At 38.7% G+C, this 25,329-nt stretch overlaps 1 protein-coding gene and 2 non-coding genes across 3 annotated transcripts; 1 reads left to right on the top strand and 2 right to left on the bottom strand.

Moving 5' to 3' along the window:
- Window positions 1-6,594: 6,594 nt before the first annotated feature.
- Window positions 6,595-6,668, bottom strand: TRNAT-AGU (transfer RNA threonine (anticodon AGU)). Its single transcript has one exon. It is a non-coding gene; the product is annotated as a tRNA-Thr (tRNA).
- Window positions 6,669-7,038: 370 nt separating this feature from the next.
- TRNAT-AGU (transfer RNA threonine (anticodon AGU)) lies at window positions 7,039-7,112 on the top strand. The gene has a single exon. It is a non-coding gene; the product is annotated as a tRNA-Thr (tRNA).
- Window positions 7,113-10,067: 2,955 nt separating this feature from the next.
- Window positions 10,068-10,619, bottom strand: LOC149957570 (uncharacterized). The gene is made up of 2 exons (XM_090167100.1): window positions 10,509-10,619; window positions 10,068-10,375 (listed from the first exon to the last, which is right to left on the bottom strand). The coding sequence occupies exons 1-2, from the start codon at window positions 10,591-10,593 to the stop codon at window positions 10,068-10,070; spliced, it is 393 nt and encodes a 130-aa protein (XP_090023226.1). The 5' UTR covers window positions 10,594-10,619.
- Between the last annotated feature and the right edge of the window lie 14,710 nt (window positions 10,620-25,329).

The following is a 25,329-nucleotide window of genomic DNA, read 5'->3' as shown; positions in this document are numbered from 1 at the left end:
CGACGTCGCACATTAAATCAAAAGAAACAATAGATTTAATCCATACAGACTTATGTGGCCCAATGCAAACCCTTACACCCAACGGAAAACGGTACATTCTCACGCTGAACGACGACTATAGCAGTTATACTGTAATAGCGCTACTGAAGAACAAAAGTGAAGTAACTGCTCATATTCATCATTTCGTAAGACTCTGCGAGACACAATACCACAAAAAGGCGAAAACGTTTCGTTCGGACAGAGGTGGTGAATATATAAATGATGAGCTTAAAGATTTCCTAAGACGAGAAGGTATCGAATGGCAGTCAACAGCACCGTACACCCCACAGCAAAATGGCGTGGCTGAAAGAAAAAATAGATCTTTAACAGAAATGGCGAGATGTATGTTGACTGACAAAAGGTTGCCAAATAGATACTGGGTGAAGCTGTGACTACAGCTTGTTACCTTCAAAATAGATTGCCCAGTAGGGTGCTTGACACGACACCTTTCGAATCATGGTTTGGTAGAAAACCAGATCTTCGGCATATTCGGATTTTCGGATCAACCGTTTTCGCTCATATTCCTGGGGAAAAACGAAGGAAGCTTGATAAGACAGCTACGAAGCTAATTTTAGTCAGATATGAAGAAGGCTCGAAGGCTTATAGGCTTTTAGACACAAACACAGATCTCATTACCATCAGTCGAGATGTGAAATTCGTAGAAGATACATGTCATTTAAATTTTTCTTCAGAAGACAACCAAGAAGCCAGAAAAGAAACCATGGTCCATTTTGACGAAAGTGAAAACAAGGATCCAGAAAACCAAAACGAAGACGAAGATTCTGAAGAATATGTAGCAGATGTTGAACCGGAAAGACAAGAGAACCAGAATCAACCTCGACGTTCAACTCGCGTGAATAAAGGTCAACCGCCAGGAAGACTGATTGACGTCATGATGACGAAACAAGAGCTTGAAAACGACGATGACCCTCGTACCTTGGAGGAAGCACTCGCGAGTCCTAAGAATGACGAGTGGAAGAAAGCCATGGAAGAGGAGTTAAAATCACACGAAGAAATGCAGACCTGGACTCTAAAAGAGTTACCCCAGAATAAAAAAAGTCGGTTGTAAATGGGCGTATAAAACTAAAAAGTATGCAAAAGGAAACGTCATCAAGTATAAGGCGAGACTCGTCGCGCAAGGCTTTACCCAAAAATTTGGAACAGATTACGACGAAGTCTTTGCACCAGTTGGAAAGCATCCAACATTTCGCACGCTATTGACGATAGCGGGACATCAAAATCTAAAGGTATTTCGATATGAAGACAGCGTTTTTGAACGGAAAACTTGAGGAAGATATTTGCATGAAACAGCCTCCGGGTTTCGAAAGCAAAGAAACTGCGCATTATGTGTGTCACCTACACAGAAGTCTCTACGGACTAAAACAAGCAGCGCGTGTTTGGAACGAACGCATAAACGAAGTTCTCGAAGAAAACGGTTTCGAGAGAGGGCAGGCTGACAAATGTCTCTACGCCAAAAAGGTGGAGGACAAGTGGTTCTACGTGTTCATTTACGTAGATGATCTCGTTGTTGCTGGGGACAAAACTTTTACAGACAGCATATTCAATTTGCTGAAAGAAGAATTGCAAATCAGCGATCTCGGAGAACTACAGCTATACCTCGGTATCGAAATTGAACGAGACATGGATGGAATATTCCACGTCCACCAGTCAAACTACATAAAGCGAATTCTAAAACGTTTTGGAATGGAAGAAGCGAAGGCTGCGAAAACGCCTCTCGACGTTGGCTATATGACTGAAAAATCAACCGAAGATGACGTTGAAATGAACAACAAAGAGCTATATCGCCAAGCAATTGGTTGTCTCCTATATGTAGCCACATGCACGCGACCGGATATTGCTGTTAGCGTATCTATCTTGAGTAGGAGTATCTCAACTCCTAGTCCACTGGACTGGACTGCGGTAAAACGTGTAATGCGGTATTTAAGAGGCACTGTGGATCTGAAGCTAAAACTTGGGAGTCCTGAAATACAATCAAACGGCTTAACTGGGTACGCTGACGCGGATTGGGGTTGTGACCCTAAGGATCGAAAATCCAACACATCATACGTATTTCGATGGCTCGGAGGAACGATCAGTTGGGCAAGTCATAAGCAGCCAAACGTGGCCCTTTCTTCAACGGAAGCCGAGTACGTGGCACTCGCGGAAACGTGCAAGGAAGCACTCTGGCTCGAAAATCTTTTGAAAGATTTTAAACAAGAAAACATTGCTACGAAAATTTTCGAGGATAATCAGAGTTGTCTAAGAATGGTCAAAAACGAAAGCGTCACGCAAAGACCGAAGCACATTGCTATAAGACATAATTTCGTGAAAGAATTACGAAATGTGTTCGATTTTAATTACTGTCCAACAGAAACTATGATCGCGGATTTACTAACCAAACCGCTTCAAAGAGTGAAAACTAAAGAATTGTCTTCACTGATTGGACTGAACTATCAAATGTAGAAATGTTTAACTTTGAGAGAGGGTGTAAAAATACAAAGTTTGAATTTCGTGCTTTCTTTCTCATAATAGATGGCAGCATGGAGCTGCGTTTTTGTTTATATTTTCCAAAACGCTTTTTCCCCTCTCATGTGTAAAAAAATGAAAATACGCAGTTAATAAATCGTAGAGCTCCGAGCTCCAGTTTTTCCTTTGTATCTCTAAATCATTTTTAGTTCTAATTATTTTACCTTAGTTTCTAGTTTTTCCTACATAGCGTTCAAAGATTTGTGGATGTCTTCCCAAGAAACGGGACTTTCGCAATCGGCAGACAAATCCGGTGGTAACTTTCCGGCAACAAAGGAGGCAAAACGTGCAGCTTGAGAGTCATCACTGTCCGACGCCCGATACATGTTTTCATAATAAGAAAATATTTCCTGACGAACGGAAGTGCCATCGTGAATTGTTGAGCCGTCTGCTAAAGTCAAGTTTTTAATTGACCGCCGGTTTGCCGATGTTTTTCGAGACTCAAGAAATAGCCCGAAGGTTGTTCCCCCAAATCACGCACGCGAATGACAGCGCCCCACAATAGATAGTGGTCATGTTCCTTGATCAAATTTTGAACTTTGATGAATTCGCCACAAACCGGGTCTTGTATTGATAAACGACGTGACAACTCTTCCAACTGACAAGCCAAGATCGTCCTGGTGTGCCGACGTTCGGAAGCGGCGGCTTTCCCGTAAAATATTGCGTAATCACGAATTGTACGTTTGAGGGTTTCGTACCAGTCAAAAATATCCGTAGAATAGAGTTCGCGTAAGCGACTCCTAGTGATAATTCGCCTGACGCACGAGCAGAAAACGTCATCCTCAAGCAGCGAATCGTTAAAGGACCAGGTTCCAGGGCCCCTAAGAACTCCTTCAAAATCAAAATGGGCTACCGTGGCACGATGATCGGAAATCGGACAGTCACGAATAAAAGCATTTTGAATATTCAAAGAATAATATTTTTTTACGAAAATGTAATCAATGCGAGAGCGGATAAATCGGCCAAAAACGTAGCCAGAACGCGTAAAGTCCCTTTTTTCATTGTTTTTGAGTCGAAAAGTGTCAGTAACATGTAATTTGCCGGCAAATCTATGAAGGGCCGTAAATTGTGACTTGTTAGGTCTACAACTAGCAGGAAGGCGGTCCCGTAGGCTATGGCAAATATCGTTAAAATCGCCGCCTAAAATTAAACGGCCGGTAGGACAGTTAGATTCGATGGTTGTAAAGAACCATACAGTGTCCATGAAAGAACAACTCACGGTCAGTCGCCGAATTAGGCGCGTACACATTTATAAAATGAAATAGATCACCGGATAATTCAGCCGAAACTAATAAATTACGACCCCGAACAATATGACAAACACTTGCAGTTTTAAAATCGAGTTTCGGATTAATTAAAATTGATACCAAGCAAAATCCCGTAGCGTCATCGTTAGATAAAAACATTTACCGAAATAAATTTTTTTAAAAAGCGCAACATGATACGAATCCCAATGAGTTTCTTGTAAAAGAAAATGTTAAATGTTTTTACATATTCCACTAATTCTTCCATCTTATTGACATCACGTAGACCATTGATATTAAGAGAAATTACCCAGAGATCCATGAGTGTTTGGAGGGTGGAAGAATGACGAAGACAAAGCAGCTCCCGGAGACGGTGCAGTAGTAGACGGAGGAAGACTATAGCGTTCCGAACTGCCTCGAGCGACGGAAACTGGATACCAGGTTGATTGAAAGGTAGTTGACGTTTGGCGAGATCCAAATCGGAACTCGAAGTGGGAAGGGAATGCTTCCCACTGCCCACCACAACCTTGGAAAGGTGATTGGCAAAAAGCCAGTCGTCTAAATTAGCATCAGCCATGTCGATGTCACCTTTTGGTTTCCGCTTTGACATATCAGACCCATCAGGTCGTACATTTGCGGGATCCTCTGTCCTTTGTACTTTGTCGGCGACGTCATTACGGGAACCGGAAATATCGCGTCGACGCTCTTCCATCTTTGAGGCGGCAGTACCCCGCCCAGGGCATGACCTGCCCATATGACCTGTTTATTAAACTGGCGCTTTTAGCAACTAAGCCACGGCGCCGTGGACAATGTGAATCCAAATGGTTTGTTGTTGAATAGAAGCATGCACAAAGCAGAAAGGCACCGCCGAGATTCGAAATCAGGACTCCCTGTTTACTAGACAGGCACTTTAACCAACTAAGCAACGGCGCCATGAACTTTGCGAAACCAAGTGGTGTGTTATTCAATTGGTACTTGTAGAAATACGAAATATGCACAAAGCAGAAAGGCATCGCCGAGATTCGAACTCAGGACTCCCTGTTTACTAGACAGGCACTTTAACCAACTAAGAAACGGCGCCATGGAATTTGCGAAACCAAGTGGTGTGTTATTCAATTGGTACTTGTAGAAATACTCAAAATACATGAAGAAGAAAGGCACCGCCGAGATACGAACCCAGGACATCATGTTTACTAGACAGGCGCTTTAACCAACTAAGCCACGCCGCCATGGAGTTTGCGAAACCAAGTGGTATGTTATTCAATTGGTACTTGTAAAAATTCTCAAAATACATGAAGAAGAAAGGCGCCACCAAGATTCGAACCCAGGACATCCTGTTTACCGGACAGGCGCTTTAACCAACTAAGCCAAGGCGCCGTGAAGGATTCGAATCAAAATGGTTTGTTGTTGAATTGAAACTTGTAGAAATACGAAAAATTCACAAGACAGAAAGGCACCGACGAGATTCGAACTCTGGATTTAATAATTTACTAGACACGGGCTTCAACCAACTATGCCACGGCGTCGTGAAGGGTATGAAGCAAAATGGTTTGTTGTTGAATTGAAACTTGTAGAAATACGCCAAATACACAAAGCAGAAAGGCACCGACGAGATTCGAACTCTGGATTTAATAATTTACTAGACACGGGCTTCAACCAACTATGCCACGGCGTCGTGAAGGGTATGGATCAATATGGTTGGTTGTTGAATTGAAACTTGTAGAAATACGCCAAATACACAAACAGAAAGGCATCGCCGAGATTCGAACTCAGGACTCCCTGTTTACTAGACAGGCACTTTAACCAACTAAGAAACGGCGCCATGGAATTTGCGAAACCAAGTGGTATGTTATTCAATTGGTACTTGTAGAAATACGAAATATGCACAAAGCAGAAAGGCATCGCCGAGATTCGAACTCAGGACTCCCTGTTTACTAGACAGGCACTTTAACCAACTAAGAAACGGCGCCATGGAATTTGCGAAACCAAGTGGTGTGTTATTCAATTGGTACTTGTAGAAATACTCAAAATACATGAAGAAGAAAGGCACCGCCGAGATACGAACCCAGGACATCATGTTTACTAGACAGGCGCTTTAACCAACTAAGCCACGCCGCCATGGAGTTTGCGAAACCAAGTGGTATGTTATTCAATTGGTACTTGTAAAAATTCTCAAAATACATGAAGAAGAAAGGCGCCACCAAGATTCGAACCCAGGACATCCTGTTTACCGGACAGGCGCTTCAACCAACTAAGCCAAGGCGCCGTGAAGGATTCGAATCAAAATGGTTTGTTGTTGAATTGAAACTTGTAGAAATACGAAAAATTCACAAGACAGAAAGGCACCGACGAGATTCGAACTCTGGATTTAATAATTTACTAGACACGGGCTTCAACCAACTATGCCACGGCGTCGTGAAGGGTATGAAGCAAAATGGTTTGTTGTTGAATTGAAACTTGTAGAAATACGCCAAATACACAAAGCAGAAAGGCACCGACGAGATTCGAACTCTGGATTTAATAATTTACTAGACACGGGCTTCAACCAACTATGCCACGGCGTCGTGAAGGGTATGGATCAATATGGTTGGTTGTTGAATTGAAACTTGTAGAAATACGCCAAATACACAAACAGAAAGGCATCGCCGAGATTCGAACTCAGGACTCCCTGTTTACTAGACAGGCACTTTAACCAACTAAGAAACGGCGCCATGGAATTTGCGAAACCAAGTGGTATGTTATTCAATTGGTACTTGTAAAAATACTCAAAATACATCAAGAAGAAAGGCACCACCGAGATTCGAACCCAGGATATCCTGTATACTAGACAGGCGCTTTAACCAACTAAGCCACGGCGCCGTGGACTATGTAAAACAAAATGGTTTGTTGTTGAATTGTAGAAATACTCAAAATACATGAAGAAGAAAGGCACCGCCGAGATTCGAACCCAGGACATCATGTTTACTAGATAGGCGCTTTAACCAACTAAGCCACGGCGCCATGGAGTTTGCGATTATTGTATTTTGAGTATTTTTACAAGTACTATTCAACAACACAACATTTTGTTTCACACAGTTCAAGGAGCCGTGGCTTTGATGTTTAAAGCACCTTTCCAGTTTGAACTAGTTACTATATTCGAATCTCAGCGGTGCCTTTCTTCGTTTTGATTTTTGCGTATTTCTACAAGTACCAATTCAACAACACATCATTTTGGTTTCACAAGGTCCATGGCGCCGTGGCTTAGTTGGTTAAAGCGCCTGTCTAGTAAACAGGAGATCCTGAGTTTCAATTTCGGCGGTGCCTCAATATACTTAATCAGTTATTGCCTGTGTGTTGGTGTTTACGGTCTACGGTCGACACCGCTGTGTGTGTATCTCGATAAAAAGAAGTGCCTGTTTAGTAAACAGGAGATCCTGATGTCGGTGGTGCCCTCCTACGTCATATATTGTGATTATTTCTACAATCACCAATTCAACAATACACCATTTGGATACCCAGGCACCCTGGCGTCGTGGCTTAATTGGTTAAAGCGCCTGTCTAATAAACAGGAGATTCTGAGTTCGAATCTCGGCGGTGGTCTTCTTGTTTGTGTATTTTGCCAATTTCTACAAGTACCAATTCAACAACATACCATTTTATTTCATAAGGGCCATGGCACCATGGCATAGTTGGTTAAAGCGCTTGTTTTGTAAACAGGAAATCCTGAGTTCGAATCTCGGTGGTGCCTCTCCACGTCAAATATTATGCGGACTTCGGTTGTGTTAATTGCCTCGCATCTAATGTGCATTTGCGTGAGAGAATAATCCCGTTAGGGGCGCTACGTTCGACCAAAACCCCACTATCCTCGAAAGAAATCCTCTCTTAAATCCTGATTGCAAAGCCTCCTCGTGGCGAGAGCCGGGCAACGTATGGCTAATAACCTGCGGCTGATTTGCACAGGTACACTGTTCCTATCCAGTGGTTTGATGGGGTCACTGGAGCCTTTGAGGGGTTCCACACCCGGCGTTCAGAGTCGCTGGGCTCTTGGGGGCGGTCCACACCCGGTTTGCTGGGTCACTGGAGTCCTTGGGGCGTCTCGTGCTCGGGGCACTGGGTCACTGGAACCTCGGGGGTGTTCCATACTCGGCATTCTATAACCTACTGGGGAGGATAGTTTGCGGTGGAAGAGGAAGTCACTCTAGTCCTCAGCTGTGCGAGGGTGGGAATTAGGGCAGCCCATAGTGTCGCCTTTTGTTGGGCCATGATGAGGGCGTTTGTTTGCCATATGTGAGCCTGTTTCTTGTGGCTGTCTCACTGGCCGAACGTTTGTTTTGCTAAGTGCATTTTTGTCCCGGCATGACTGTTTGTCTTGTGTGCCGCCGTAGTGCCCAGCGGAACGGCGGGGTACAAATACATAATCTTATCCTCGAAAGACGGGGAATACAAGTGAAATCGCGGGAAAATGTTTTGTCTTCGGTTTTCCACTTTCTTATTTAGTAAAAACAAGGTAAGGTTAGTTAAACTATCTTTCCTCAATATACTTATGCATAATTCGTTGTTTAAAAAAATTACTTTATTAAAACTAAATAAAGAAGGCGCCATATATCTTTATATATATATATTTATAAGAAAATCAAATCACGAGTTTATAATCGTTCTTAGGTAGTATTTTCCTTATATCTTAAAGAAGATGAAAGATACTTAGGTACATCTTCGGAACTAAATAGGTAAAAGATAGATATATTAATCACAATGCCTTCGAGTTGCGTACAATATTGTACATCAAACCATGTAAATAGGAAAGGCGAATTTCCTAACGCAGTAAGCCTTAGAAGTTTATGGTTAAAAAGCTTTATTCGGTATGATTTTGTACCAACAGATAAACAGATCTAGAGCCTGTATATTTTAAGGAGGATGATCAGGTTTGTACCCTTATTATGGAAAACATTTTCAGTCAAATAAAATTAAAAACCCTTTCTAAATACACAATTTTTTTCTAGACGAAAGCTTAAAACAGGCACGTTTCCTAGTATATTCCCTGAATATCCTAGCTATATGCAACCTAGGCTCCCTAAGAAAATAATAACTTTAGAATGGGAATCATCGAATGTAAAGGATGCTACTTCGAGTACATCAAAGAACGTTGAACGTAAATTGTATACTGTACTTGAATGTTAAAAACCAAACCATGCTAGATTGTTCGCCAAATTAGTCTGTTACAAATTAATTTCTCCACTTATTGTCAACATAAGCCGTGCGATTTCTGCAAAATATGTGAAAGCGAGGGAATTAGTATACAAGCCTATATTTAGGAAGTTATACAAACTTCAGTGAAATGTTCCTCCAAATTGTTTAAAACTTAAATTATAATTTATTGCGCTTATATTATATTATATTTTAACTTAATATTATTTAAATTAAAATTTTAAAATAATATATTTACACTGAAGTTACAGTAAACCTTCTTTATACTTTTGGTTTTAATTATTTACATGTGTTTCAAGTATTACACAATAATTTTATATTGCTGGCCCCACCTAGCGGAATTTCTCATTGCTTATAACTTATAAACACCGTTCAAAAATTAGAAGCTTTAAAAAAATATTATACTATTATTTAAATATTGACCTACATTCGGTTAAATTAAATGTTTATTTTTTTTTTAATTTTTTATGGTTTTTCTACGTGACTAACATTAAATTTTGGTCGTAGTGGACCCCTGCCGGGTAAATGTATACTCGTTAAATTCCGGTGATTAACACGGCCGCTTAAGCGAGGTTAGCAGTGGTGAAATGAACATTTCATAAATTTTTCTAGGTTAAAATTTAGTTTTGGTTCTTATCAGATGACTGCTTACCAGAAGTATGTTTCGACGAGAGCCTAATTGGCTTGAAACAAGACTCTCCCGATTAAATATTTCGTTAAGGGGTAAATCACTTTGTCATGAATTTCGCACTATATTTCGAGATGATTCTGACTAGAGAGTCGCTTTTCGTGAAGACCAAATTAGTTGGATACTTATTTCGTTATGTTAGTCTCGGTTTACCGCTGTGGTTAGGCAAAATCATTTATAAACCATGTTGATTAATTCATAGAAATTGTCGATACCCCCCCCCTCTATCCAAACAAAAGATGAATTTAAAGTATTTTATTTCTTACAAATTTTATACATTTACATAAATTACTCAATTTTATAAATTACATTAAAATAGCCTCGTCTGTCGTTCTGAGTAAACAGCATTTTTAAATAAAAATTACAATTTAATAGTAATGATGGCTTTAAGGAGTGGCTCTAGGTACCCTACTGGAGCTGTTCGTGGAAGAACTTGCTCCATCGACAATGTCGGTAATTGTCGCGTTCCCATCTGGCGATGGGGTCTCGTTGAGCGGAGCCACCATCGCATTCAAGTACCAAGAGGACACGTTGAATCCGGGAATGTTGGATGTACTCCGGTTCCTCTCGTCGGGGAGAGTGGCCGGAAAAGCAGGCGGGGATGGAAGCGAAGAGAATGGATTGAAGGTCGGCCAGGTTGAGTTCCGCACTGGCCAGTCAACATCGGAGCTAGGGCTATCCACAAACTGCCATGCTACAAATTATAACGAAACGTTAATGATACGATTAATTTCACCAGTCATCGACCCAATTGTGGATATTAATTATGACAACTACAATTTGAAGACCACCTATGAAATCAAGTCATATCGGTCACTGTTACTTACTTCCATTGACGAATTGCCGAGAACTCGTCTCAGTTGATCCAAATACGGCACAGCTCAGAAATACGAAAACCGATACACCCAACATATTACGTTTTAAAATCAATATTTTCACTATGTCTTATCTCTCGAACTTCACTTTATCGATGGAGAATATGCAAATGACCATAGACTGTGAAACAACAATACTATTTATAGGAAAGTTGTTGTTTTTAATATTGTTGTATAAAAAGTCATTAAAATAACAAATTTTTTAAATATCAATGTAAGCTGAATTATAAAAGCTCAAAAAAATGATGGAAATATTTCGGTGGCTTGAAATAGAAAAAAGATACTTTAATAAAAAACTTAAGATATTGCTAATATTAATATAACATAAAAAACTTCTTCTGAATTAAAAAAAAAGCCCAAAAATGTGACGGAACTAATATTTACATGGCTTGAAAAAGGAAAAAGATACTTAAATAAAAAAAATAGATATTGCTGATATTAATATAAATAAATAATGCCGCGCGTTTTTCAAAAAAAAAAAGACTACCAGCAACAAAAGTAGAGTGGTTAAGGCCTCGGGCTTGAAATCTAATGGGATCTTCCCGCGCAGGTTCGAATCCTGCCATCTACCACGTTTTATTTTCAGTGTTCTTGTCAAATCTATCACGATTGTTGATAATTTAATTTTAAATTTTTTATTTTTTTTTCTGAAGTTCTAGCAGTCGTGACCGAGTTGTTAAAAGCCGAGTATGGAAACAGAATCAAATATTTCTTTAATTCTCCAAGAGCTTAGAATAGATAACAAGTCTGAATTTGACAGAATAAATGCGTCCAACAAAGCTGTCAACTCAAAGCTTGATAAAGTTTGTAAGAAAATAAATGAGCACGAAATTCGACTAGAAAATTTGGAATTAAAATTAAATTAAATAGATGGTATAAAACTAGAACATAATAACTTTGAGGACTTAGTTAAATCGAAATTAGATGAAAAAGATAAACAAATTTATGATTTAAAAGCAGAAGTTGATTCTCTAGAAATTGAAAAAAGACGGAACAACATAACTATTTCTGGCCTCCCCCCAAAACTAAGAGAAGATCGTGTGCAGTTAGCTAAAGAAGTTAAAATTATTTTTACTGAATTATTAAATATTGAATTAAATATCTTACCTCATCAAGTGTATAGACGTGGTGAAAAAAAACTTATAATATTAAAACTAGATAACTCGGCGTTAAAAGCAGAAATAATTAAAAATTCTTATAAATTAAAGGGGTCTAAGATCTTCATTTCGCATGACTTCACTGTCAAACAGGAATTAGCTAGGTATAACTTAAGACAATTTATACGCTCTCCGGGTAATAGCACTGCCAAATTTCAAACTCAATTCTCAGTAATAATGGACGGGAAAGTTTACCACTACAATTAATTAAAAAACTGCGTTGTTGAAAAATAAATTGAAAATCTTTAGGATACTTTTTTTTTACCTGTTATTTACCAGATGAAAGTAGTTTACGCAAATGTCCGCAGTGCTAACTGTAATTTCCCTAACCTTGTTTCGCAAACACCATCTAATGAAATAGATATTTTTGCCCTTACAGAGACATGGTTTAAAAATGATTTTGTAACCTATATTCCTAACTATATATTTACCGGGACTGGGAACAGAATTGGAGGTGGAGTGGGATTCTACCTAAAAACTGGTCTGAATTTTACAGTCCTTTCTGACATTTGTTTCTTTGACGAAAACATTGAAAGCTATGGAATTGAGTTGGAAAACTCTGGCGATATATTTATAGTAATCTATAGGCCACATTCATCTAATTTTGATATTTTCCTGCAAAAATGTGAAGAAATCGTAAATAATTTTACTATCACTACTTTTAGAAAAACCGTTGTAGGCGATTTTAATTTGGATTTTAATTCAGACACCCCATGTCATCTAGCCCTTATTGACTTATTTACAAGTTACGGCCTTAAAAAAACTATAAGCGAACCCACTAGACTATCTTCGGGTAAATGTATAGACAACCTATTTACTAATTGCAACGGCAAATCAGATTTACTTTACAACCTCGACATATCAGACCATCTTCCTATACTTTTTGAATATGAAATAATTTTACCTACTCCCTCTACAATCAAAGTTAGAGATTTTTCCCTTAAAAACATGAACAAACTCACGAACATAGTAGCTAGCATTTCTTGGGAAAATCTGTACTCACTTGCAGACGTGAATATCGCGTACAACCTTTTTAGTAACACCCTTACCCAGGCTTACAATAATAGCTTTAAATTTAAAAATATAAAATTAACAAAAGACTCATGGACTACGGAAGATATAAAATTTTTAATTAAAAACAAACGCAAACTCTATAAGCTATTCCAACGTAACCCCAATGCTGAAAATTGAAACAACTATACTAAAAGTCGTAACTTCTGTAATAATCAGATTCGGAACGCCAGAAGCTCATACATTCGTAAAAAGTTAGAATCCGCTCAGTCTAGTAGAGAGAAATGGAAAATTATAAATACAGTTACTGGAAGAACGAAAGTCTCTAAATCTATACCTAATTCTATATCAGCAGACAACATGAACAAGCACTTTACAACCATTGTTAACTCAAATCCTAATGTTGACGCTCGTCACGCTCCATTACATGAAGTTATGTATTTGTACCCCGCCGTTCCGCTAGGCACTACGGCGGCCCACAACACTCAACCAGGTCCGGACAAAAATGCGCTTTGCGAAACAAACGTTCGGCCAGTGAGACAGCTATAAAAACCGGCTCACATATGGCAAACAAACGCCCTCATCACGGCCCAACAAAAGGCGACACCATGGGCCTGCCCGAGAACCCATCCTCGCACAGCTGAGGGCTAGAGAGACTTTCTCATTCACTGCAATTACCATCCCCGATAAGGTTATCAAATGAGAGGTATGGAGCGAACCATCGCGCGAACCCAAAGTCCGAGCCCAGCAACCACGAACACACCCGTCCCCCCTCCGGCTGGCGGCGAAGGGGGCGATGCGAACTGGCGCGCAAGCCCAGAAATCAGGCCCGGCAGCCGCGAACGACACCAGTGACCCCATTAAGGACAATCCGGATAGGGACAGTGATACCTGTGCAAATCAGCCGCAGGTTATTAGCCATACATAGAAATCTCATAGGTAACTAGAATGCTACCGCCTACGGCCGAGCTTGTCGCCAGTTCGTTTTGAACCTTCAGCCAATGAGAGGCCGTAGAGTGGTTCCGCCAAGGAGGATAATAATCCTCCTTGGTTCCGCTATTATCGCGGGAGCTAGGTGACGTCATTCTCTCTGGTGACATTAAATTCTTGGCAGAACCACTCTTTGAGCTCTGATTGGCGATGATATATGTACAATTAAAATTAAAGGTGTAGAAATTAAACGCGTGTTAAAATATAAGTACCTTGGAGTTGTTTTTGATCACCGATTAAATTGTAATGACCATATAAATAATATTAGTAAAAAACTGGCTAGCGCCTCGTATGTAATCAAAAAATGTAACGACTTTTTTCCAAGAGCTATTTTGTTTGAACTTTATTATAGTTTTTTTCTACTCTCATGTTTCTTTTGGAATAGTGGCCTGGGGAAATACCTCTAACAGTAACATAAAAAGAATATCTGTATTACAGAAAAGCGCCTTACGAAGTATATACAATGTAAAACCAATATCCGCTACTAAACCATTATACGAAAAAAGTAAACTGTTAAATATATCACAAATCTACCAGTACTCCTGTTTAAACTTTATTTATAAAAACTTAAAATTTGATGTTAAGCCGATGTTTGTTTTAAATGCTATTAAAACCGCTACAAGAGCAAAAACAGCAATAACACCGCCGATCTGTAACACAACAACAAAATCAACTCTATTTCTTACACGGGAGTTAAAATGTTTAATCATATGTATAATAATATCAAAGATCTAAAAACACACTCGGCGATCAAAAGATTTTTTAAAAGAGAAATGTTTAATTATAATTAAAATTTCATGAAATTCTGTTAAGTTTTTTTAACAAAATATTAACTGTTTTAAATATTTTACTAATCGTTTTTTAAATTGATATTTACTTCTGTTTTTGTTATTTTATGATATACTTGTAAAAAGACGGCTATAAGTCGCATGAAGACTTGGCCCTCTAATACCTTAGACAAACCTAAAAAGAATTAAAATATATTTGATATTTGATTTTTTGAAAGTGGCAGACTCAAATTCTTATGATTAATTCAAGCGCAGGTTCGAATCCTGCTGATTGTGACCTTTTATATTTAATTTTGAGACGAGACTTAGTACATACGGGTCATAAATGTGAATGTTTTTGTGTTATTGTTTATTTAAATATATATTATGTGCTATACATATAGGATTACAAGTTGGCTCCCCCGGTATAAAAATCCCCGAAAAAGGTAACACTAAATTAACCCCGTATTAATTAATATTAAATGGGTCTACAATTGACAGATAAACCCCAATAGAGAATAGCCATTTTTGGCATCTCTAAAAAGCTCCCATCAACAACTATCGCCCTATAAGAAATCCCATAACATTGATTATTAAAATCAACATTAAAACTTACATTTAAATCTTACCTCAACTAAGGCTTATCGAAACAGACCCTTCCCATTGTCTATCCTGTCCACACCTCCCCCGAACCCTGTAACGTAACTTTTACACGCAACCTTCTATCAGTCGCGTAGCCAGGGGGGGGGGCACGTAAGGTCGTACGTACAAATATTTTAATTTTTTTACTTTTTTTTCAATGACGTGCCCCCCCCCCCCGAAACAAAATCCTGGCTACGCCACTGCCTTCTATTCGCAATAAAGGGTTGATCGCACCGAGGCTAACTTACCTATTCTGCCGTTACAATTTTTTTTTTATTCGATTGTGACGTGTGGGACAATTCAGTCCTCTCGTCCATTTGATTAATCAGGGCGAGATATGTGTAACGGCCACGTCAACGGGGGGATACGTGGGGACAGGGGTGGGGACACCCGTGGCGGAAGTATTCCGACCACCCGTTGGGGGATTGGTGGTCGTCCTCACACGGCCATCCACAAACTCTGCCTCCCGGACGCCTGGGATTACAGGAGTGAGCCACTACTCCCGGCCTGCCGTTACAATTAAGTTCTTCCCGGGTGAAACGCGTATCGTTCACTATTGGAGATAGCGTAGCTGCTGGTCTAGAAAATAATAAGCTTACAACTATCATTAAATTTAGATTTAAATGGTTTTACCAGGTTTTAATAGGGCGAAACAAACAGTAATTAAACACTCAAACATAAAATAAATAACACAACATAAACAATTTCCCATACATCAATTCCCACAATATTTACATTAAAAGTCAATGGTTTTTATACCTAGTCATCAGTCCCCTTGCATTGGTTCACTGCGGCAGCGCACTCATTGGAAATCTTGTTGGACACAGTTGAATCACTCGCTCACGCACCAGCGTTACCTGCCCACACAACAGCTTGGGCCGACGCACGGTCGGATCGACTGGCTGAGCGAGTTAGATTTTTATGAGAGAGTCCGCAGCTAAGGTTAGCCGGAGACCGAGCACAACTGATATTAAACCACTTAGGACAAAAGTTATGTCATTTGGCGCGATCGTAGTAGGCAAGCTTTCAGCTCCGAGTAGAAGTCGAGTTCCAAGCATGACTTAGGAAAAACTTAGGGTTATCGGCTCTGCAGCTTAGTTTTGTTCGAGCCTCCTGTCCTTGGCATATGGGGAACACAGTACCATCGATACACCTTCAACATTTGGGAAACATACGCGACACTTTTTAACATGTGGGATACATTTATAAATCCGCTGGCAAAACATATTTAGAAAAGTTAAAGAAAGAACAAGTATTCGCGGGGTTAAGGAAAGATAAGGAGATGGCCACATGTGACCTTATCTTTACGGTAGAAATACTTGAAAAATACAATGGCATTACTTTTTACGCAAGGGGGGAACGACAGCAGCAGCTATCGCTTTAAGCAGACAATAGTGAACGGCTTCGGTGCGAAGAAAGCGGGGAAGCGGGACCCCTAGGCCTACGGAGTCATCATTCCCCTACACACAAGGGTAATCTTACTCCACTCGCGTCCCGCGCGAGCTTCGTAAACTACCCCACATGCGGAAACACTCCCTGGAGAAAAATTAACGGAATTCCACGGAATAATAATTAGGGTTTTTGAAATATAATTAACGAGAGCTAAGAACTTTTTAATTTAACGGCTAAATGCAAAACGTCCATTATATTATGTTACAACCCCGCCAAACTGGCACCAGAGACCGAAAGAGAAAGGTCGAGAAGGACATCTCGAAGGTCAATTGGAACACGGAAATCCATTCCAGAACGCCGAGAAACCAAGTCACGAGAGGAAAGATCCTCAACGATAGAAACTTGACCGTTCCTGCAGCCTTCTCTCATAAGAGCCCAGATTCACAGCACGAGAGACAAATTTTCCGTTTGTCATCCACGCACCCAAGAGAAGGAAGAGACTACGAAGCACATTAGAGTCTCTCTGCAACTTAGACGATTCAAGGTCATCATAAACGAATCCGGAGTTAAGATGCAATTTTAACGTAAACCACCTTTCTTCACTCCCCAAATGGAAGGAGAATAAAACCAAGAGAGGAGGAAAAAACAAGACAATTCCATTCCAATCTGGCTGCAAAGCCGAGACTAGTTAATGCTGATCAAGTTAAAAAGGTACGGCACCATCCCAAGAACGGGAAGAACCTTCCCCGGAAATGATAAAGTTGGACTCCACTCCGCGAATTTCTCCCAAGTTATTTAAAAGATGGTGTAGTCGGGCCAGGGCGCCGTCCCGACTTGGTTTTTCCATTTTTCCAGGGTGCGCCCTGCCTCTTTTTTTTCAACTTGCCAGGGCGCGCCTGGCTTCTATTTCGTAAATCATTTTTCTCGAAAAAAGGGTGTGTTCATTTATTATAAATTTTGTTACCTAGGTACAGCCAACTTCGATTAAACGTGAAATCGAAGTTGGACGTACATTTATAGTGGCCGGTACAGCAAACTTCGATAACGCGAGAAATCGAAGTTGGCCGTACCCAGGTAGCGCCCTAGTTATTTTTTTAGGGCTACACCACTAGCCTAAAGCACAATTAAATAATCCAAAAGATGCAATTGTCCACATCGGAACGTTCTTCGATCTACTTAAGGAAGTTATTTCGTAAGACTGAATGAGAGTGAAGTGAAGAGAATCCTCCGAGTCAACTGCGAGATCATCCCATCAAGACATCGCTTCACCTGGTACCGTCCTATTCGAAGTCGTTTTTGATACTCCGATCATTAAGACACCGAAGTGATAGATTACCCCCGAAGAAAACAACCCCTTCGTAACGAAGAAACTTTCCTTAACCTCCTCGTCCTGGGTTGAAATAGCTAACCGTAGCAAACGTTCTCCACGTCTATTTAATAATATTGAGTCTCACCCCTAGAAGTTATGTTTAAAGGATTAACTTTCCTAGACAGTGAAACCTCGAATTTTCCACATATCACGGTCCCATTGTGTTGTACTGGTATAAAGAGCTCGATCCCTCTGAAAATATAGTTTAATCTCTGACCAGATATTTCTGACTGCAGTTACTCGACAATTTTTTTTTTCTTAAAATAGAGCTAATACCCAAGGCACCACCTTCGACCACATAAGCAATGTTGCTTGTGCGTGATCAAGTAACAGGTGGCCGGGTTACAATGCGTCAGTTTTCGTTGAGTGTGCCATTTTTAGTGATTTAGATTTTTAGATTTGAAGTTTATATTTTAGGTTTTTTCGGTTTATTTTACTTAGTGTTATTTTCAAACGGAGCCAACGCGACAGAGCGTAAGTTTATTTTGATATAGTATTCTGGTGTATGTTAATAAAGAGTGGTTTTATATCAAATTTCCATCGAGAATCCTATTCATTGTCTTCCTTTCCCCTAATTGCCAAACGAATATAGCGCCCATATAATAATAAATATATAGTACGCCGAGATCTCCAAGCGGTAATATGGAAAGGGAAACAAGACGATGTCATGGACATTTAAGTACGAGTAATCCCACCGATGTTATAGCTAATATAGTTATAACTATATTTTAAATATTAAATTTAAATTTGACAAACCGAATTTTTGAGTTACCTGGTTTTGGAAATAAGGTAGCGAAACGCGCGTACGGTAATTTAAATTATAAACAAACCGAATTTTCGAGTAACCTGGTTTTGGAAATAAGGTAGCGAAATGCGCATACGGTAATTTAAATTAATTTTGAGACTAATCGAATTTTTGAGATTCCTGGTTATGGAAATAAGGTAGCGAAACGCGCATAAGGTAATTTAAATTAATTTTTAGACAAACTGAATTTTTTGAGTTACCTGGTTTTGGATGGCGCCTGTATCAATTGGTACGAAATTCAAATATAACTTAAAATTAAAATTTCTCAATGCAACTGAAACCATAGTTCAGAAATGATCAGTACTAACTAAAAATATAATATTCAACCAAGTCGCTCTTAATTTAATATGTAACTTTTAAGCCGAAAATGGGAAAATTATTAACGTCTTGTTCTCAGATGCCAAAAATGTATAACGGGCTACCGAGGGCATGCCATATGCTTTCGATTGGCATATCACCGACCCTTCTTATTGTTGAATTGTGGAATACGACATCGGCGGTGGCATCGGCTACACTGTGTGTGGGCCCAGTTAGGATTGTGTAAAAACAAGTTTTCATACCGTTTTCAATTGCTATTTTTGAATGAGGTATTCGGGGTTAAATAAATAAACATGCGGCTTCTAAAATTGGAAGATAATTATGGTAAGCTGTCCATTTTCTAATGCTTATGTATAGGTACATAAATCTACTTTACTCAAAAAACAACTACAAAAAATGAACCCATTTATTTTGTACTGAGTCATAATAAAACGTCATTAAAATTTGTGTTGAGACGAGTCCAAAACGATTTGTTTAGGTAAGAAGAGCCCGAGACTAGCCTAAATTATTAACTTAAGAAAATTGAGGAAAAAAATGTAAAACAATTGAGATCGAGGTGAGTCCACATGAAAAATAAAACTTAACACGAGTTTCACTAGAGCCGTTTCAAACACTGTCGTTTTAACTGAGTCTGAGCTGAGCCTGTACAATAATTATCCTTAAATTGAGCCAGAGACGAGCATTTAAACCATAAGTGTATAATATTAACACATAAGTGTGACAATTCCTATTCTTCACATGTAAAATATTTACTGATCTCGAACTATTCACAAGACAGGCTGCGTTACGGGCTTCGTTGCCATTTTACGTCTGCACGCGCCGGCGTCACGTGGAGCTTTTGACAGCGCATCGCTAGGGGGAAGATTTTCTTCTTGTGACTAACTTTCAGTAAAATATTCCCCAAAGTGACAAACTTATGGAATATTATTATAGACTTATGCTTAAAAATTTTGAGATGAGCCAGATTCCAACTCGGGCCGTGCAGCTATGGGCGCGGGATCTAAAATAAGGCCACCGATACCAATCTAAATGAACTTTAACCTTTATTATCCGGTACTAAAATATAGTCACGTGACTTCAACAAGAAAACTAGATTTCGGTAGCCTTTGAGCACCTTGTTTTCAAGGTTGAGTACCGATTTACTCAGGGAAGAACCTTTCACTGCAGCCAAGCTGTTATACCGACGCTCCTCCGCCAAACTTCAGCCTCCATCTTGATTTTAGGTCGATAGCGCCATCTTTTGAATGATATTGCGAAACATTATTCATTAGTATTGTTGTATTATCTTCTTATAAATACGTTATATTATATAATATTAAGATATAACATAAATTATATATTATTCATTTTGTCTTACATCTAATGTAATTTGGTTCATTAATAATTTATATTAAAAATAATACTAATTTTAGATTTAAAATTATCTTTACAGTATTTTCCAAAAGTATATTAAGTAGTAGTTACAAATTTTCGTAAGTATGGCTTTACTGAAAGCTATTATTATTAAAAATTTCGATTTCACTTACTAGCTAAATACCGACATCTGAGTCGTAGAACAATCAATAAATAAATTTGATAAAATTACGTGGAAATGAAAAATTAGCCGGTAAATCCGATCATTATATTGTCTTTATTTCCAATTCGAAAAACCTGAAACTTTGCAATCACCGTCATTGAAACCTAACTCGTCTTTTCGGTGACCCGGCTAAAATGCGAAGGTAATTGCAGAAAATAAACGACGTAACACAAGGGTAACTGATTATATATAAAATTAAAGTTAAAAAATATAAATGTCATGTATAACACACGGGAATCCATTACGGGCCCACCTATCAAATTATATGACTTACGTAATAATTACGTTCGCTTCTTATCGAGGCCAGGCGTTCCGGAAGGTACGCCCCCCCCCCCCCCACGGGATGATGTCAGGAGAGAAGTACTGGTCATTCGGACACGAGGAGCGTGGGAGGAATTGATTTTGATGCCGACGCACGCGTGCATTTCTGTGAATGGAACACGAACGGTGATCAGCCGGGCGTGAATAACGGGGGACCAGATGAAGTAAGGGTGCAAGTAACATTTATACACGTAAGTATGTCGAAATAAGCACGAGGAATAATTTCAGGAATTGTGCTCGAAAGTATGTCAGAATTTGTTCACGCAAACATGCCATGATTTTTACACGAAAGTATATGTCAGGATATGTACACGGAAGTATCTGTCAGTTCACGTAAATGTATGCCATGATTTGTACACGAAAGATTATCTCAGGGATTGTACAATGTACACGGAAGTATGTCAGAATATTGCACTGAATTATATGTCGGTATATGTACACGGAAGTTTATGGCAGTATATATACACGGAAATATGTCAGTATATTACACGTACGTATATGCCAGTATTTGTACACGGAAGTATGTCAGAATATGTACACGGAAGTATACCATAATATATACATGGAAGTATGTCGGTATATATAAACGGAAGTATGTTAGTATATGTACACAGATGTATGTCAGTACGTATATGCCAGGGTTTTTACGCGGAAGTATGTGTATGGATTTGTAGACGTTTGTCAGGATGTATAAAATTCAACTTCATTCCGATTTGATCAAAATTATTCTTCCTTGGGACAGCTGAACTTCCATAGAAATTTCCAAAGTTATTTTACTTTACTTACGGTGAAAGGTAGGGGTTAAAAAGAGTGTCCGCGCGAGGTAGTGTCCGCGTCGATCGACGACCTGGGCCAGTGTTGGGGTGATGGCTGCCATGGAAACGCGTCGGGAGTTGCCCTCTCTCGCTGTCATCGGACCGGAACGCTGTTTCGCCGGGAAAATGGGATGGGTCAGTTCGCCTCTCGAGTCAGAGTGCTCAGATACAAGTGTTTTTGTGTACCTCCCACCAACGAAACAAATCGCGAAATCCAAAGCACGTGGAATGAGAGGACGCGATTTTGACGCGCGTTCGCACTGACAAGCACTCTTCACTGGACAGGATTCTTAAGATCTTCAACGGCCAAAGCGCGACCGACTTGCCAATGGATATAACGCCTTCCACAACCCGCAGAGTTTCCTGGATTACTAAATGAAGTCCGCAATTACTACCGACTGCATGTGATAAGTGAGTGCTTTATGTTTTCATCGGTGTAATACCTGATCACTAATTGCTATACACTCTGATTGGAATGATTACGGTATTTGCTGATTAATAACTACGTAATCATTCTGTTCTATTCTTGTTCTAGTAATTTGATAAATAGACCAATTCATTTGCCATCAAATTTGAGTTTTTTATCCATACAAGTGATTTCCATTAGTTTTACATGACATCTTTCCACTTTTACCCATTTTGATCAAAATTGATCAAAACTTGACCAATTTTAATTGTTTTCGTCAATTTTGATCAATATTTACTCTTTTTGGCATTTTCGAAATTTTAAAATCCCATGTTATTTTCGGTAAGGAATTTTCGAAATTGTGTTGTCGAAAACATTTTTGGTTGCCATGGCAAAACTAATGCCCGTCGAAACTTTTCCCTTTGGGAATTTTCATGATTCATTAAGGCCTACTTAACCCCCGAGTTTGAACAAAATCGGTGAGTTGCACCTCGGGTAGTCTCCTTGTAAGACTTGACCCTATAACTCCTTCATGAATTTGAAATTTTACCTAACTCCAATCTTATAATATATCAAATAGATCACTTTATTAAGCAGACTAAAAAACCACTGTTTTTGGTCGTGAACGAAGGTAAAAGTGACTTAGAATATAGTTGACATTAATATATATGCAATAGCCTTAACTTAAATTAAAACCATTAATACTTAATTATAATATTCCAATAGAAGTTGCAAGAAAGGTTTTCATAAATCCATTCCAATATCTTAAACAATTCTTTACCCCACAAAAGCTTGCCATTGAACATTTAAAAGGCGAAATTAATTTGTGAAGTTTTATTTTTTTGAATTTAAGTTTTAGTACGTAAATATGAATGAAAAAAAAAACACATTTTTTGAAAAAGCAAGGTAGAGCGACTTCTGTTTAAACCTGTTGATAAACGTGTGATTAAATCCATAAATAACATAATACCAATAACTATGTCGATTAGGAAAAATTCTCACCGAACTGATTTTCAGGTTCTATTGCGAAATATAGATTCATTTCTCAACAAAAAGCCTCCTAGTGTCAAAATATGTCTAAGGCCATTCAAGCCACATAATACCCAAAATTGTGTCAGTCCTAACTTTCCGTCTTTTGAAATACCTCACCATCGACTACAAAGGCAACTAGATGGCTATGTACTGGAAGATTTCTCTTTCGTGTGTGGGTTAATTTGTCAGGACGCGATTTCTCTCTTAAATTTTGATGACGTTTTCCTTACCTCGTCTCCTACACTGTCTGTTTACTTAGGGACCAGCTCTCAGTTAAAAATATAGTGATCTGGCACACGTTTGGGTCTTATGTCGCTTTTTGCTAAGGCGAAATATATTATTACCAAGGACGATAACATGCTACTCTGTTCGAGTGCAAGTCCAAGTCGGAGCTTGTCAAGAATATCAGTGTCGAAAAAAGTTTCGGTCAGGAAATTAGCATTAAAACCATAGGATGTGAAAAATTATCTTACGCTAACCTTAATTAAATTAAGCCTAATCTAACCTAAATTAATCAAACCAGCATGAAAATCTAGGCCTAGCCATCAATTCGCGATTTTCACCGGCAAAAAAATAGGAGCAAATGAAACTGAGAATTGACGTAGATAAAATAATTTCACACTTTCAGAACAAAATCTTTCAGATTGACTAATGTTCAAAAAATTTATTATTATCTAAAAAAACATTTTAGTGAAAAATTATTTAATCTTTGAAAAAAAATAGTATTACGCAGCTCTTTTTATGTATGATAAAAAAATATATTTTTGAAACTATATGAGCACTATTATTTCTACATTTACTACAAATGATGGTTAAAATGCTCTTTTTAAAACCACCATGACGAGTTGACTGGCTTTAAAATTAACCCTGCGATTTATATTTAACTTTATTCTATTGGATGGAGAATTTCTTGCAATCCCTGGTACAAACGTGTAATTCAATCTGGCTTTTGTATCAGGGACTATCAAGTTCATTCTACCCGAAGTTTATAATATATTTCTTCCGAGAGAAAGTGTTCGTCTCCCAATACTGATTTCGTTGTTGACTTGAAACGTGTAAATTCGCATTTCATCCCTTATTTTTCAAAATACGTTTTGGAAAAAAAATAGTGCAGAGTCAAACAAATATCCTTAGGCAGTTTAATTTTAACATAACACACGAGGAAAATTTTGTGACGTGCTGCAGTGTGCACAGTTCAGAATACTTTAAAAAAGGAAGTTGTTTAGTTGTAGAATTATACGATAATGCTAACTCGTTTGGTATTAATTTATCAAACCTTGTTAAAAAGGTCACCAAACTGACTCCTAAATTTCCACAGTATTTAGATGTATTTATCAGATATAAGTTTCCATCATTAGAAAGATCTCATTCGAGATTTGGAGTGAAATTCGCCACAATTGGAAACTTTCAAGCGCCTGTGATGGTACATGTTTCATTTCAACTATGGAAATAATTATTATTATAAACTTCAGATCTCACCCCTTCGCCCACAATGGTCTATTGACATGATTTTCCAAACTCACACCGATCGATGTAAGGCTCCCTTTAAGTCATCACGTCTTCCAACTTCAACGTTGTGTATACCCCTCAGACAACTTTACGTATAAGTAGACGGCAGGATAAAATATTAATTTAATTTGTTTTAATTATAATCAGCTAGGCTAATACCTAAGGCAATGCCTTTTAATTCAGGGGGCCGGGTTACAATGCGTATTAGCGTGGTGGCAAACATTTCATATCACGTGAGCCAACAGCTCCCTACACTCACTATTACAGTTAACCCCAACAAGTTTTTAAGGAAAGGGAAACCCGCTTTAACCCAGGGTGTGATAACTTGCGAAATCAAAATGTTTCCCAAGTGGACACTGTCGAAGTGTATTTAAGTTTCATTCCCAGAATTATATAAGCGCCTATAAAAATTTAAATTTAGTTTACTGGTGATTACAATTGAAAATAGTTGAGGTCATTGGTAATCATTTAAAAATCACGCCTTTTTGGGCACCAGAGGCCTTTAAACTTGGACATTGACTGTCCCTCGCACCTTAAGATATAGAAAAAACAAATCGGCCTAATCGTAATATAAGTTCGATATCGTATGTGTTAAGCTACTTCCCCTGGAATGTTCAAAACACTATACTTGATATTTTATATCTCAAAGGGAAACCCAGTATC

This window comes from Leiobunum rupestre, chromosome 2 (assembly GCF_980474605.1).
Source record: "Leiobunum rupestre chromosome 2, qqLeiRupe1.1.hap1, whole genome shotgun sequence".
Lineage (NCBI taxonomy): Eukaryota > Metazoa > Arthropoda > Arachnida > Opiliones > Sclerosomatidae > Leiobunum > Leiobunum rupestre.
Note: the sequence above shows the minus strand (reverse complement) of the source record. Positions and strands in the feature narration are given on the sequence as shown.